We start from the raw sequence: 17,260 nt of genomic DNA, 5'->3' as shown, positions 1-17,260 counted from the left end.
TTAGAGTTCAAATAATTTTACACAAATGATCTGCCTTTTCGTTTCTGAACTACGCCCAAAAATGCGAACTACAATCATATCGACTGGCCGCCATCTTTGTTCGCTATTTTGAGGATGACGCACACGTGATTTTCCGCGATTTTTAGTATGTTACTTCACATAACATGAAAAACAGATCCTGAAATTTTCAGCTTTTTATAAATTATTTGAGCTCACAACCCTTTATTTACTGGGCTAACAGTTCCAACACCTTTATTTGACAAAGTTCACCATAGTGAAAATGACCCAATGTGTGTGGCGAGAAGACAAACGAGTTTGTGGTAAATCAAGAGCATCAGTAAGGCGTGTGGTCACCCCGCGTGGCTACACAGGCTGCACAACGTTGTTCCATGCTTCCGATCACTTCGTTGATGAGGTCCATCGCTATCCCTGGCCACTCCGCCCGAAGGGCAGTACACAGGTCCGGAATCGTTCGGTGTGTGGGCAGTCGGGCTGCAATCCGCCTTCCCAATGCATCCCAGACATGTTCAATTGGATTCATGTCTGGAGACCGTGCAGACCACGGCATGCGTCGAATATCTTCTTCTCCCCAAAAATCATCCACCACACATACGCAATGACAACGTGCGTTGTCATTCATGAATATAAATGATGGTCCAACTGCACTCCGAAACAGTCTTACATACGGTTCCAGCACCTCATCACGGTACCTCTGGCCAGTCAAAGTCCCGCCCTGAAAGACGTGTAGTTCAGTACGGCCATTCAGCATGATGCCCACCCAAACCATCACACCCCCACCACCAAATTGGTCCCTTTCAATGATGTTCTTCGGGTTGTAGCAGGGTTGTTTTGCTTAAAACAAAATGTTTTAAAATGATTAAAACTTGTTTTAAACAATTGATTTTGTTTTAAACAAATTTTATATACATTTTAAATATTTTGTTTTAAACACGTGTATTTTTGAAGACTTGTTTTAAACTTGTTTATTTTTATTTAATTTCATTTTTGTAAAAATAATCTGCCAGAAAAAGAAAATCATCAAAAAGTGATTCTCTTTCAAAAGACTTCTTCCCATGTGAATGTTTTGATTTCTCTTGGCTACAGCAGGTCAGTGTGGTGATCGACAATTTCTTTTGTCTTTTTTCCCCTTGTTTTTAACATTTATTGTACTGTTTGAATGCTTATCAGTTAGCTTGCGAGAAAGTGTCGTAGTCGAAGGTTGCAATTTTTATAGAACTGTTAAAAAAATAAAAGAATTATCATGGAAACAAATTTTTGTGTTGTACTCAGAAAACAAATAGTTCTTTGCTAAATTGTGCTTCTGAAATATCCCAGACATTCATTGATATAGTACATGTTGGTTCTCTGTCTTCATACATACATACTTTAGAGCAGCGTTTCCCAACCGGTGTGCCGCGACACACTGGTGGGCCATGAATGAGCCGCTGGTGTGCCGTGAGGAAATCGAAACAAAATTATTAATTCTATAGCAATCAAATTGCAAGACATAGCGAACATGTATATTTGTATTTCACATTACTATTAACCTCTACTATGAACCTACAATTTTAAGTTTCATACCGTATTACTTTTCTGTACATTTGTATTGTTAAAAAAGTATTTATTGTCACTGTTATGACCATTATTGCTTCTTTATTGTTGCAGACTATTTCGTAACTTGAAATTTTAAATTTACACTGAATCTTTTGAACAAAGCAAACATGCATACAAATTACCTACATTTAGTCAAGGATGTTATAAAATAGAGGATCTGCCCATGCGTATCTTCCTCATAGGAACTTGATGAAGCCACAAAACAAACGAGCATCGTCTGAGCCGGCTCGTCTGATTGGCTACTCTCGTTTCCGCCATGATTGTTGGCTCGAAACACTGCGATCTTGGCTCGAAACACTGCGATGGATAATAGCAGTGTCCAAATATCAGAGGATGTGATTGGGCGCTAATTGTACCGCTTGAGATGAATATGAGAGGGAAACGGAATATATACAGTGTGTCACATTTTTGTTCGTACAGGCGAAAATTTTCAAATGTCAGCAAGAAATTTCACGTTAAATTTAATTATTTGTTCAAAACGACTTGTATTTTGACAAAAAGCACATATCGATATTAACTAATAGTGAACAAAAAACAAAATATGTTGTCCTTCGTGCTAATATTGTGCACGAAACAAATACTTCGTCCATTTTATGTCACATTTTTGTTCGTACACTTGAAAATATGGTATCAAAAGGTATAAAACTAAACTCCAACAACTGAAAATTTAATATTTTGTGGCATATCCTCTTGCTTTGATGACCATTTGACATCTTGCACGCATAGAGTTAACAAGGTCTTTACATGTTTGAGCACTGATTGCCGCCCATTCTTGCATCACTACCCTCTTAAGCTCGTCTTTCGAAGAAACCCCGTGTTTACCCACATTACGCTTTAAAGTAGCCCATAAGTGTTCGATGGGGTTGAAGTCGGGGGACTGAGGAGGTGTTTTCAGCAACTTTGGTACATTCCATACTAACCACATTCTATTAATTTCAGTCGTATGTTTGCTGTCATTAACTTGCTGAAATATATAGTTGGCTCCCATCTGCATTTTTGTGGACTTTGCTTTACATTTCGCTTCAAAACATTACGGTACACGTGCTTGCCCATTATACCATCTATGAACTCTAATGTTCCTACTCCCTTGGATGACATGCACTCCCATATCATGACAGAACCACCCCCATACTTTACTGTGGGTGTTGTATTCTCAACCCTATCAGATGTGTTCACATTTCTCCACACCCTGCTTGCCCCATCTGACCCACATACGCTCACTTTTGTTTCATCGGATCAAATCACGCTGTTCCAGGACTCTCGGTCCTTGTCAAGGTGCTCTTTAGCGAACTTCTTTCTCGCAGCACGATTCTTTCTGCTAACGAACGGTTTCTTACGACACATTCTACCATGAAATCCATACTTGTGCAATACTCTTCGTACAGTTTCATTACACATACGTTTGTTACACATACTTTCAACCATTGGGCGGAGCTTTGGGACACTTAATTTCGGATTACCTCTAATCTTATTCATCACAAAGCGTTCTCGCGTTCACTTAGTTTCCTTTCTTTCTTCCTTCTCGGCACATTCTTTGTGGACCCATTATGTTTACACTTATTAATTATATACTGAACTGTGGAATGTGATTTCTTTACCAACGTACCAATCTTTCTCATCGAATACCCCTTTAATGCCAAATTTATGATTACGTCCTTCAACTCACAACTAAGCTCTCTTCTCTTACCCATTTTGATCACAATTGATAGACGATATGGGTGGGAGTACGACCTTGATCACACTATCACAGCGCAAGTGAGCTGCTAACATTCCTATCTACTGCCTTATTCTTCGCATCGACGCGATTTGTATAATCAGTGTTGGGGGTGCAGGTGTAGTGTACGAACAAAAAAGTGGCGTAAATAACAGGAGGTTCTGGAAGAATAATTATTTTATTTCTTTCTTACATACATAAAAGCTTTGCAATCCTGCCATTAGCTTGCTTTTATATACATTTTACGAATAGTATAATATTTTAGTCATTTTACAAAAATAGATAGACGGGTTAATGTTCTAAACACAAAAATGTCATCCGTACGAACAAAATTGTGACTAACTGTAGCATGCTATCTCCCATACCAGACTGCCATGGATGGTTCTTGTGTGACAGGTGCGATCACATATTCCTATCCACCTGCATATCTCTATGCACTCACTGCCATCATTAGTCGGATACAGAAACGACTCTCATCACTGAATACTACTGCCCTTCAATCGCCTGGACACTGTAATTTCTCACGACATTAGGTGTCAGATGTAATCGCGCGAGGGGAACGGAAAAACGCAGATCTCTCTCTAACAATCGACTTTTTAGTGTCGCATAATGCTCACAATTACTCTGCTCCGGTGGCTGCCATTCTGTCAGCTTTGTCTTCTCTTCGAATGATCTTTCTATCCAGGCGCCTTTCCATTGCATCAAACGGAGACAAGAGGGCATGTCCGTTATGTGAATCCTCTGCCTTCCATCATGCATACTACCGAAGAACCACTGACGAGCCACAAACCATTCTATCTACAATTCTTCGGAACAATACCCAACCTCTCGCATCTACACTATGCGTCACGCTCAAAGTTACGTAATTGCATAACGAGTGTTTGCTGGCGTCTTCCTAGAACTGCAGACAAAGACTGAACTCATATACCGTGGATATAGATACTGAACTACACTCGACCTATACAGTCTGATTACCTTCAAACTAATAGCAGCATGCCCTCAATAGGTACTACGACCTCTTCCCTCCATGATGACCAGTGTAGTAGGTATCTTCAAACTAAGAACTGCATTCACTGTATAGGTTTACATTCAGTAGTGCAGTTGTCTTCGAATCTCGCAATGTATTTTTACCAGTGCAATAAGGAACCAAATGCAATTGGTTACTTATTCGAAATGTATGTAAAGTTAAATTAGCAACCCTTTATTATGAGAATGAACCTGGGATAATCGTTTAACAATGTTAATATAATATACTGTTATTATTTCGTATGTTAGCTACTCGCACGAGTTCGAGATTTTCTATGGAATGAAGTGTAGCCTTCTTAGAATGAAGTGTAGCCTTTGCTTACATTACATACTCTATTAATTTTTATGTATTTAAATGTACATAATATATTTTTCTAATATTACTATTTTATTATTAAAGCAACAACAATACAGTAGCCTATTGGATGGGATTGCAATATGAAGAACTAGAGAATGAATTTGTTGGAGCACGAACAATAATTTCTACTTATGCTAATATACCACCTGATGACATTAAAGGAGCCAGAGTACCCATTTTGCAGTTGCCAGGAAACTCCTACTTCCAGGTGATGTCGAGTGACATGTTCGAATATGACTCATCATGGCCTACACGAAAATTTATGAGTCCTGGAATGTGGCCATACACACTCGATTACAGTTCTATACAGGTAATGTAAATAACAACTACTCAAAGCATCAATTGAATTAAAACAACAATAACATGGGCCATTCATATTCCTTTCAAGAACTCTTTGAAGAACTCTCCGTAGATAGTTTGTTCTAATTCCTTAGCTTACAAAAGTTGCGAAATGATCCAGCATATGGTCTTAAATTGCTGCAATCCTATACAAGAATCAAAGCTTTTTAAAATGTAAAAGTTTCTTCTTATTTGCTTTATGAAGTCTTTCACTTTCGCTGAAAAGAGCTGTTGCAATTTATGATTATTTGGACACAGAATTTAAGTAGGAAAGGAGAGGTGGATGGATTGACAAATATTATAACTTAGTTTTTAATTCTGCTTGTGTTTGTTTATTTGAACAAAATTAACTTTTCGTAATGCATGCTATCCAAGTGTTCAATCCATAGACAGATTCTATCCATTCTTGGTTAATGTAGCAACTTATGTCACTAAGCGAGTAGAGCAGAAGTTTAATCACCAATTTGTTTCCCTTATGGTATAGAAGATAGGTAAAATGGATATCAATTAATTGGAATCCAGGAATACGTCGAGAATTAGAATTGAGGATATTGTAATAATAATAAAAAATTATTTGTACTTACTACCAAAAGCAATCATAAAACATAAAAATTTATGCATAATCATGAAAGCATGTGCAACACTATTTATATAACTAGTACTAGTAACATGAAATTACAATAAATATTTTTACCTTTTACCTATAACGTACAAACATGTTTATAATTTATCAAGCAGTAACTGAAGACACATTGCTTAGGAATCTTAAATTCAAAACGAACTATATCCAAGCCAATAGACTCCATTCTATTACCCGAATTTCATACTTCATAGAGTGGAGAATGTTTATATACAATTATCCTGTCATCAGATATATAAAATCATGTCTAACTCTAAAGTTTTGCGGAGAACAATAAAAAGGTAACCTTTTTAATAAGAATGTGCGAGATATAGAACTCACTGTATAAATTTCTTATTTTAAACTGATAACAAATTATATCTTTACAAGTACATAATAAGAAACATAATGTGCTTTATGTATTTTATAAACCTACATCTTAATTGCTTATTTTAAACTTTCTCTATTTGATGCTTTCGACACTGATAAAAATAATCTCACATTATAAATGCATATTCCAGCTTCCATCGAACAAATCTATTATATAGCGATAATATAGATTTTTGAAATAAAATAATCATTTTTAAAATAATGAATTGACCTCTTAATAAGACCAAACATTTTAAAAGCTTCGTTAGTTATTATTAGAGACCGGATGTTTAGGCATTAAAAACGTCGAAAATAGGCAGGCAAATAGGCACTTAAAATTTATAAAATAGGCAGTAAAATAGGCTCGAAAATGTAACTCGAAATAATGAAGATAAATACTCAATACAATAAGAAAATAAATTCAAATCATAGATAATGTTCAAAAAATATAGAAATATACCTGTTTGTTAATATCTTCTTTTACTGTATATATAAAAATGAACCTTGACATGCATTCCATGTACTGTATATTTGGGGAAATACATTCTATGCAGCACTTTATCACTACACATAACAGTCCAAATTTTATACACTTTATCAGTACACACAATAGTCCCGTTTTACTGCACTTTATCAGTACCCATAGCAGACCAAAGTTTTAGGACGTTTTATCACTTCAAACAGCAGTTCGTAATTTACATTTGATTTGTATACACAGGAGTTCATACCACAATACGCAACAGCCAGAATATGAAATATTGGTAGATTGCAAACAAAAAGATAAATCGTTCCTATCATTTAATTCAATACATTCTGATGGTTTGTCGACACGAGGAATCATTCATCCTGATTGCACATGATTACACGATATTTTTTTGAGGTTTTCAGCTGATACAGTATGTTTTCGACCGGATAGCGTATGTTTAAAAATTGAGAAAGATCGTTCTACTTCCACAGATGTAATCGGGGCATATTTGAAGCACGCACGAACATGTGGATCAAATTCATTGGGCACACTTTCGCGTTTCATCACGTTGTTTTTAGTTTGTCTAAGTTCTTTTTGGCTGCAATAATACTCTCACATTTCTCACGGACCGCCTGTCCCTCGACACCTGGCACACAACAAATTTTGTTCACTACAGAGTGAAAATGTTCCAGGGAGTTGCAAGACGTTTTATTTCTCTCTTCCAGAAACGTAATCGCGTCTGGCAAAATTAAATAGTTTCTATCAATGAAAGCTAAATCGTTTCACGAACAATCGCTAAATCGCTCCGCTAGGGGTGAAGCTTGCTCTTGATATGCCCGTAAGTTAGTTTCTCTTAATCTTATATTTCTCGAAGAGGCAGCATCCTTTCTTGAAGTACGGAATTATATTTTTTTCCTAAGGAAGCCTTGTTTTGATGAAAATGCATGGAATAGGCAACATTAGGCACTAAAACATTTAGGCACTAAGGTGCGAAATAGGCAAAATAGGCGCAATAAAATTGGTTTCGAATGAAACAATAACCCACCATATAAACTTTAAAATGTTATTTTTTTATTATATCTTTAATGCTAAAGAATAGGCATTTTGCCTAATATCCGGTCTCTAGTTATTTATATTATATTTATATGATATTTAAACTTCATATTAATACCAAACCAAATTTCTAGTTGTTTTATAATTTCTTTTTTCTTTAATATGAAATTTCCTATAATATATTCCAACTCTTTTCTTAAAATTAAGAGTTATTACATAAACATTTGCAAATATTAAGCTGAAATATATTCCTCCATCATCACTCTTAAGTCTATTAATATCCAATTATAATTTCCTACAATTAAATGGAAAAATACAGTTTTAAGGTGCATATTAAATCGTCACAATAGTTTTAAAACTGGTAATTACCTGTATGCTAGCGAAATCTATTGGCAGGCAGGTAGTACATATACTGACACCTATTAGTAGAGGTTCGTGCGAATGCGGACATCCACGGGTATCCGCATACAATACTGATTATTACTTTGAAAGAAGAAACACAGAACAAATATAACATTAATTTGAAAGTTCTATCGAGTTATAGGCACCTCCGTTCTATATGCATACACCTTTCATCTTAGAAATATATTAGGTTTAAGAATACGGACATTATTTCTTCCTTATAAGCACATCTAAGAATACATAGATTATCTGTAGCCATCATATTTGTTCCAAAATAAACATCGGACAGCTTGACAACAAACTATTTCCTACTTAACAAGCTTGACAACAAACTTGAAAACAAATTGTAGGAAAAAGAGAAAATTTCCTACAATTACTTCTTTTTTTAGATTTCTTCTTATAATTTGATGTCATTCGCAAATACTAATCGTAAAACATAGTTTAAAATTTCAGGTAGATCATTTATCATTATAAGAAAAAGCAAAGGACCCAAATTTGATCCTTGAGGTACTTCAGAATGTACTGTAGGGTAAGGGTGGGACAGTTGGCGCACTTTGTAAAGCAAAGGGGAAAAATTAAATATTTATGTTTTTATGTACTTCGAAAACAAATTACATGTAATTTCAATCATTAATGAACAATGGAAATGCACATTAACTAGGTTCTTGACAGGCACTTAACACACCCCTTTAGGATCCTGGCATTTTGGGCTATTTTTTAGACTTTCAGTCAAGCAGCTTGTGTAGGACATGGAGTGAGATGCCCTAAACATTAAAAGGTTGAGAGAAAGATTATGGTAATTTTAATAATTAAAGTTAGTTAATATGCAATAATCTAAATAAATTTTGAAATGTCGGTAGAGCATAAATAAATTATTATTTAATTAAAACAAAATGAAAACATTTAAATTTTGAAAGAAGGATACTCCGAATTTACGAGTGATAAATCTCATTATCCTAAACAAAATGAAGTGCTTTTCTCAGGGTCTTTCCTTGGTTTTAACTTCATTGAAGCAAATACCAATAATGTCACATATAACTATCATAGGCTTACAGACAGAAGCTATAATTCGCTGATTATCTGCTCCTCTGGCAATGCTGTAAAGAAAAGAACATAAAACAAATAATCCAACACATACCTGTGATGTCTCCCAAGGTGTAGGTAGAAGAGAGATTCCATACGTTTTCAGATGACAAACTTTTAATAATAATAATAAAAAAAAATCACCAATGAACACTGAAAGAGTAGATAATACGTATCCGAGTAATATTGATTAGATTTGTGATAATTATCAGTTTGTGCACACGCGTTATTGTTCCTTCCAATTCAGCGCTGATCCCGTTCTTCCGTTTACGGGACTGTCTTGTTACTCCTTCACCGATGGTATCGCCTCTTCCGTTCCGGCAATACTTGCTGGAGCTCTTCTTATGTCCATGTGGATGATCCCAAAACACCTTAGTATGTCATCCCTACTATGTACAAGTCCTTCTCGTAGAGAATGACTAGGTGTACTTCGAGAAATTTGAATCGTGTCTCGATTTCACTGTATTTACAACTATCTGAACGATGTATAAGTATTTCAGTCGCACCGTCTGTAGATCATGTCTACCACGATCTGATTAGATTTTTAGCATAAAATTAACTTCATGCACACGAATCTAACACTGTTTATATACATGCAATCTGACACGACGCATTATTTACAATGGAAGTCTTTCACGTAGCACAGTTCTGAAAGAATATGATGGACCTTCACTAGCTTCAAGGAAGTCTGTTGATATATATAATTTGTATAAAACTATATAGCCAGTATCAGCATTTTTCAACTATCAGTTGAAACGAGAAAAAAAAAATCACTCGAGTAACTATTACGAGTACAATTCAAAACAAGTTCATCTCCGATCCTGAGAATCACTTTTACTATATATTGGAATATTCTATCTACTCTCTTGTAAAGAGAGTCAACTTTCACGAACTGAACTCTAAACGAAATTTCATCCGCACGGTCAACGAACTAAACACCAACTAACTCTCTTTCGCCCTTTTTCGTATATATAAAACTATCCATTTCTTTATTTCCCTGAGACTCGCTTCTAAACACACTTCTTTCTTATGAAGGGGATGGTGCGGAAGGGTGGAAACATCTTGGTGCCATCAAGTCTAGTGACTACACCTTGTCCTTTTCTTTTGCTAATAAATAATTTACTTTTGATTAATGTTCTGTTTTAACATTGTAATCTAATATGGTAAACTTGTACCTTCAAATTGATGCCTATCATACTGAGTTTCCTTACTTCGATCTATGTTAAATTTTAATTTGAACATGCTAACTATTTACAGATATACCTTCTAGCAGACATGTTTACAGGGCGCATAGTGGTCTGAGAGTCACTGACCTCTGGTGGCGGAACATCCAAACCACTCTCAAAACACTACTCAGCCTGTGTCCGTGCTAGTTGTGAAATTTTTACAAACAACAATACAAATAATTAGATTTAGAACTGATATCACTTAAAATACATCTTTCTTATTGATTTGAAGCATATATATGTGATTGTCATTGCATGTCATATCAATATATACACAAAAACACTCTTTTCCTGTTTTCTACTGCTTGAGAGGAATCACCTGGCTGCTGCTGTTACATACCATGTTTCCCCCTTCACAACATCACGTGAGGATACAAATAAAACCAAAATAAGCTTTGTATTTATGTTTTGTAAATAAACTGAGACACGGAAAAGCAAGGCGAAAGAATACTAGAATATTCTACTCATTCAAGAATGCATAATAACTTAAGAAGAAGATGACTGTTTTCTTTAGTTTATTTACAAGGGGTGAAGGTCGGTGGAGGGAATGTCCTTAGCTCCAGCATTTTGAAAATACAAGGAAGTTGAATGAAAAATTATAGGCTCGTTTTTACTTGAGATGTCTCGGACGCGCTGTCAGCAGTTATCATTAAATCTGTCCAGAAACTTCGTGGTTCACACCTATTGTTACTGATATTTTTGCACGGGGGTATGAAAAATTATATTGCTTTTACCACAAAGAAACTCTAGTCTGGGTGTCGTCAGTACAGACTCAGATGACATCGTTGTCAACTTGAAAATTTATACTTATTTTCATTTTCTTCATTGTTTCTAAAGAAGAAATAAGAAAAAGCTTCCTTTTTTCACCAGATACCAATATCTTTCGGGTGGCAATACTGCTGCACAAACATCTGCGCTCCTTCGACTTGAGTGCAGAAACTTTTTTTTTTTTAAACTATACTCTGCTTCTTCTGCGTTGTAGATATTTCCTCTGTATTTCATTATTTCGATGCAAGAATATTATTGAATCCAAACAAACACAATATATTCACATACCTAAATACAATACTACATAATTTTGAACAGTCATCTTCTTATGTTAATAAAAAAATAGGATATAAATTGAAAATTAAATCGAAAAACTTAATACACCACTAATCCCTAAATATGCAAAGCATATAATATGATATACTAATTTAAATATTGATATGCAAATAACCTAGCTATATGTGCCTTACACATATTTCCCCCTCCTTGGTGTGTTCAATGTAATCGGGAGGTACATTGAACATTCCAAGCATTACATAATTATAACAAGAACACTGAAATTTACATTTATATAAATTAATCAAAGTACAGATAAACTAAATAATATCCTGCCACAGCATAACTAATCGAATAAACTAAAAATACAGAATAAGCAAACAAGTCATAAACAAGTATGTTCCTGTAACTGTACATGGCCTCCTGAGTTACCACAAAGAGCCTGTGTTTTCGTTTTTTTTTTACTTCTTTCCTTCCTGTTCTTCACCTCCTGCTGTGAGGGCCTCTCGCTGAACATACCGTTTCAGTAAGTATGCGTTCCTTTTCATTTTTGGCTCTCTTGTCACAGGATCCCCTAAGGAGTAGACATTCTTGTCTGTTTTGTCCAGTATAGTATATGGACCGGAATAGATTAGTAAGATTTTCTTCGAGATACCTGCAAATGCATCTGACTTTGGAAAAGTACGTACCAATACTAGATCATCTATATCATATTGTATAGTACGATGATGCTTATCAAAATTCCTTTTTCTTGCAAGCGCGTTTTTCTTTAGATTTTTCGCTGCAATCTCAACGTAATATTGAATGTCTTTATGTTTTTCTAGCTCCGGAATTTCAAAGATTTTCGCCACATCTTTAGACGAAGATTGCCCTAGGTGAACTTCATAGGGACTTAGGTTTGTGGACAGATGCTTAGCGGAGTTCAAGCATCTTTCTACTTTATTGAGCTATTTAGGCCACTGTCGTTGATTATCGTGACACAATTTCCTCAACATTCGAACTGTAGATTTTACACCAACCTCAGCCATATTTCCTTGAGGAAAATATGGTGTACTTGTAATGTGTTTTATTCCTAAGTCTTTCAGTTCTCTTTTCCATCTATCCGCCGTAAACTGTGACGCATTGTCGGTTAAGATATACTCTACGTTTGGACACAATTTAAGGAATCATTTCACTTTCCTAAGTGCAGCATTGGTCGTAGCTTTTCTACAAGCAAATAACCCAATTAATTTTGAGAATGCGTCTATGCATACGAAAATATACTGTACATTACCAATTCCTTTTGTTAACGGTCCTAGCCAGTCACAACACACCATGTAATTTGCCCGTTTAACTATTACTGGATTCAGCGGTCCAGGCATGTAACAACTGGGTGGTTGAGCTTTCTGACACAACTCACATGATGCTGTGTATTTCCTAATTATGCCACGCATCTTTGGCCATATAAAATGTTCGGAGAGAAGAGGAATTAACTTACTAGCAGAGAGGTGTCCTCGCTCATCATGATAGTACTCTAATAGTGGTTTTATCAAAACTTCCGGGATACATATGCGGAGTCCTTCGCAATCTTGTTTACAAAGTTTCCCGTTTGAAATTACAAATTTATGTTTGTTGCTCTCTAATTTTCCTGACTTTTCACAGTTCTCTAATTTCCTTTTTATCTCACCGTAAACCGGATCTGATGACTGCATTTCAGGCAGTATAGCAATTAGTTTCCGTAACTCGCACGGAATCTCAGTTAGTATTGTCATGAGGGACTCGTTTATTACTAACTTCCTATTCTCGTCAAACTGTTTTCCCGTGTTAGGAGGATAACGAGAAAGATGATCACTGAGATTATCTTTAGACCTAATATACTCGAACTGGAATTCTAATGTGCTTAAAGCTAATATCCACCTCGCTAAGCGCTGATTCGTGATTCTGCAAAGAAGAATGAATTTTAGAGATTGATGATCGGATCTAATCTTAAAGCGATTACCCACAAGATAATGCTTGAATTTATTCACTCCATCTATCAGTCCAGCGAACTCCTTCTCAGTGATTCCATAATTCTTTTCCGCAGCGTTAAAAATTCGTGATGTCATTCCTATGATACGAATGTTACCATCATCATCTATTTGGTATAGGTGAGAAGAACAACTCACATCGGATGCATCACATTCCAAAATGAATTGTCTGTCTGGCAACGGTTTCTTTAACACTACTTTCTCCTGAAAAATATTTCTAATTTTCTCAAAGGCCTCTTGATGGGCTGGAAGCCACTGGAATTTCACATTTTTTTTCAAAAGTTGAAAAAGGGGAAAAAGGACTTCTGAATATTCCGTACTGAAAATTCGATAAAATTGGCAGTACCCTATGAAACTTCTAAGTTCCCTTACATTGCGTGGTCTTCTGAATGTCATTACTTTTTTAACTTTCTCTGGGCACTTTCCTATGCCTTCTGGAGAAAGTTCATACCCAAGAATGCTAATTTTCTGTCTAGCAAACTCGCATTTCTTCAATCGTAGCGTCATACCGCCAGCGTGCAATTTTCTTAAAACTACATCAAGATGATGCAAGTGCTCATCTAGCGTGCTACTTGCAATCACTATGTCGTCTACATAATAGCCACAGAAGTCTCTACATTCAGAACCTAAAATAGAATCTATTGCTCTGACACACGACGCTAAGCTCTGTTTGGTTCCAAAAGGTAGTTTCACAAAAACATAAGAAATTCCTTCGTGCAGAAATCCTAAATATTTTTGGCTGTTTTCTTCTACTTTCACTTGAAGGAAAGATTCAATACAATCCACGGTAGAGAAGAAACGCTTATCACACAGGTCTTGTAATGTGTTCAGTGCTGGCATTGGTCTGTCATGTTGGCTTAAAGTAACCTCTCCCAATTTTCTGCCATCCAGGCAAGCTCTTAATTTCCCATCTTTCTTAGGAACCACAACTAAAGGACTTGTATAGCTCGTTTCTGCCTTTCGAATAATATTCCAAGCAAGCCATCGATGTATGATGTTGGTTACTTGCACCCTATGTTTAAGAGCATATGGATACATACGAGCCTTGATAGGTGTTTCGTCAACAAGTTCTATACTGTGCTCATAATTTTTTATGCACCCAGGCCTAAGATCAAACACACTTCTATGCTTATTAAGGACAGTAAACAACTTATGTTGCTCATCCTTACTTAAATCTGTATACCTTCCGACATGATTCTTTATTTCTTCCGGTGTAGCCTGTGTTCGAACCTTTCTCCAATCATCAGGAGAATAAACTACATTTGAAAGTTCAGTTAAGTTTGGATAAACACCGTCATCCAAATGCAAACGTGGGGGGGTAATCTCCTTGTTATTACACTCTCTCCCAACAAAAGAATATAACTGAACTAAAGTAGTGGGTCCAAGACTGGAAACGCTCATACTACTTGCATTAAAAAAATAATTTTCACTCCTATAATTAGAATCATTTTCGATTTCACAGGTTAATTTTCTTACAACTAATTCATTCACGTCTAATTCCACGTCACGGAAGGAAACTTCAATTTCGTAAGGAGAATTAAGCTGTAATACGCCCTTACTATAATTCAAAACTGCCTTACTCTCGCTGAAAAACTGTGACCCGATTATGAGTGGTCTATTAAGCCCTTGTACAATTATACCCACAGTATAGAAGGTTTTTTCATTAAAAATCAGTTCAAGCATAACTTGACCAAAAATTTTAGCAACTGATCTACCAAACGCCGAAGTTACTCGCATATTGTTCGCCTTGAGAAATGCAGGACTTGGCTTACAGTCCTTTATTTCATTCCAAAACTCAGCGCTCAAAGCTGAAATGGAGGCGCCACTATCGAGTAGAGCACACACTGGTCTTTCAAACAATATAATCTCCACTTCAGGTAATACAATTAAATTATTTGTTGGAATTTCATCTGGACTCGTATCTAATAAATTTTTGAATATCGCGTTCGTTTCATCATATAATTCTCTGTTTAACTTAACTTCTCTACCATTTCTTAATAATAAACTAATCTCATTCTTACGAACATCGGTTTTATTATTTAAAGAAAAATACTGCTTGTCCATAATGGCTTTACATTTTCCACAGTCCAGTGAAACTTTATTATTCTCTAAACTCTCAATTTCTTTTACTACAGTATTACAAGAGCTATCGTGATCAGAGCAAGAACTAACATTGTTACTAATTCGCACACATTCAGAAGTCATTTCCGTAGACTCAGACGGAATATTCAAAAGAAATTCCTTCCTACCGTCTTTCTGTCCGTGCGCTGATATTTCTCAGTCACGTGTCCCGTTACTTGAGTTTTCGAGTCTCGAAAACTGGGATGACGTTCTTGCCTGTTGGTTATGGTCTCGTGTCGAAAGGGCGGTACTACGGTCATATGATTCAAGAACATTGACCTGCTCGCTTTGGTTGTAGTTTTCCCGCGGGCTATTTATGTGACTCCTGCCACGTCGAGACACCCTCTGTCCTGATTGTACACGAGACGTTTCATCCCCTCTCTCTCTTTGGTCAGCAGGTCGCTGTTGCCAACTACTATTGTTGCCAGATCTACCCCTATTATTATTATTCCTTTGCTGGTAGGAACCGCGATCCTGTTGTCCTCTTCGCCTATATTTTCGTGGACTGTATGGCCTATCTCTCTGATATGATGTAGATGGAGAATTATTTTCTTCACTATCATCTAATGACACCATATTGATCCCCCTTCTGACATTATTGCTACTATTCCCACTATTGGCAGAATTTTGATATGTAAGCTGCAGTTCATTAACGAGAGACAAAAACTCATCAATAGTACGTGGTCTTGCACTAATTACTGATCTATAAATCCATGCCGGTAATTGTCTCGGGAGTATACGAAGCAGTACCTGATTTTCTAACGGTGGTGTTAAAATACTATTCTTATGTAAGAGATCTAAAAGATACTCCATGGGCTGTTTGTTCGAACGTGCTTCGAATCTTGATGTTAAGATACTTGCGCGCAGATTTGCAAGTTTCTCCTCACTTAAATACGTGGCTCTAAAATGCGACACAAACTCTGAGTACGTTCTACATTTCCTAGCCGTAACTTGATACCAATTTAATGATGCATTTCTAAAGCATTTTCCTACAAACGCTAACCTCCTTTCCATTGGGACACCTGTCAGTTCAAAGAAATTTTCAAGTTCAACAAGAAAATTGTGCGTCTCAACTTCATTCTGAAGCCCAGTAAAGATTGGCAATGTGAGATCACGCGGTATGAAACCAAATGCTGTAGTAAGCTGGCATGGTTGCATGGAACTATGAGATTGAGAACGAGAATGAAGATCATTCTCGTCTCGCGGTAGGGAATTCGAGACTTGACGGGAATTATCGGGATGGATATCCGGAGAACATACATTGCGTTCAGAGGCCTGTACTGGTATGCTCACCTCAGCTGATCGGTCTCTTACTGTGTCTCGCAATGTTGCCAACTCCTTTTCTAGCTTGGAGCATACAGTATTTACGTTGTCTTGCATCTCCAAGATACTATCCCTACATTCGCTTCTAACTTCTTCTATTTGAGTCTCTTGTCCTATCTCCCCTCTAACTCTAATTAATTGTTCTTTCCATACTACTTCTGCCTGTCTCAGGTTTTGTTCCAGATTAACCATACTAGTTTCTACATGATCGAGACGAGACGCGACCTCGGTAACGCTACCTTTCACATTCTCAACATGCTCGCTTACATCGGTTATGTTATTGCTTACTTCTGCCACACACGATCTTAAATTTGTAACATCCTGATCCACTTTTTGAATTTCAGCACCCAGACTATCTGTGATTACATCCAACTTATTTTTAGTACTATTCTCTAATTGCTGCACTCTCTCGTCCGCTTCCCTAAGAGATGCCTGTAATTCCTGACACGCGATATTGATTCTTTCATTTAATATTTCAGAAGTTGAATCCAGCCTAG

General features: G+C 36.4%; 1 protein-coding gene across 1 annotated transcript in view; it reads left to right on the top strand.

Moving 5' to 3' along the window:
• Nucleotides 1–17,260, top strand: part of LOC145662726 (chitin deacetylase 8-like) — a 142,147-nt gene that overhangs the window by 73,381 nt on the left and 51,506 nt on the right. Inside the window, exon 3 of the mRNA XM_081728590.1 lies at nt 4,755–5,022. Within this exon, the coding sequence (XP_081584716.1) occupies nt 4,755–5,022 (268 nt within the window). The remainder of the gene's footprint in view (nt 1–4,754; nt 5,023–17,260) is intronic.

This window comes from Thermobia domestica, chromosome 10, assembly GCF_964235325.1.
Source record: "Thermobia domestica chromosome 10, izTheDome1.hap1.1, whole genome shotgun sequence".
Taxonomy (NCBI): domain Eukaryota; kingdom Metazoa; phylum Arthropoda; class Insecta; order Zygentoma; family Lepismatidae; genus Thermobia; species Thermobia domestica.
The sequence above is the reverse complement of the archived record's forward strand: the minus strand, read 5'-3'. Positions and strand labels throughout refer to the sequence as shown.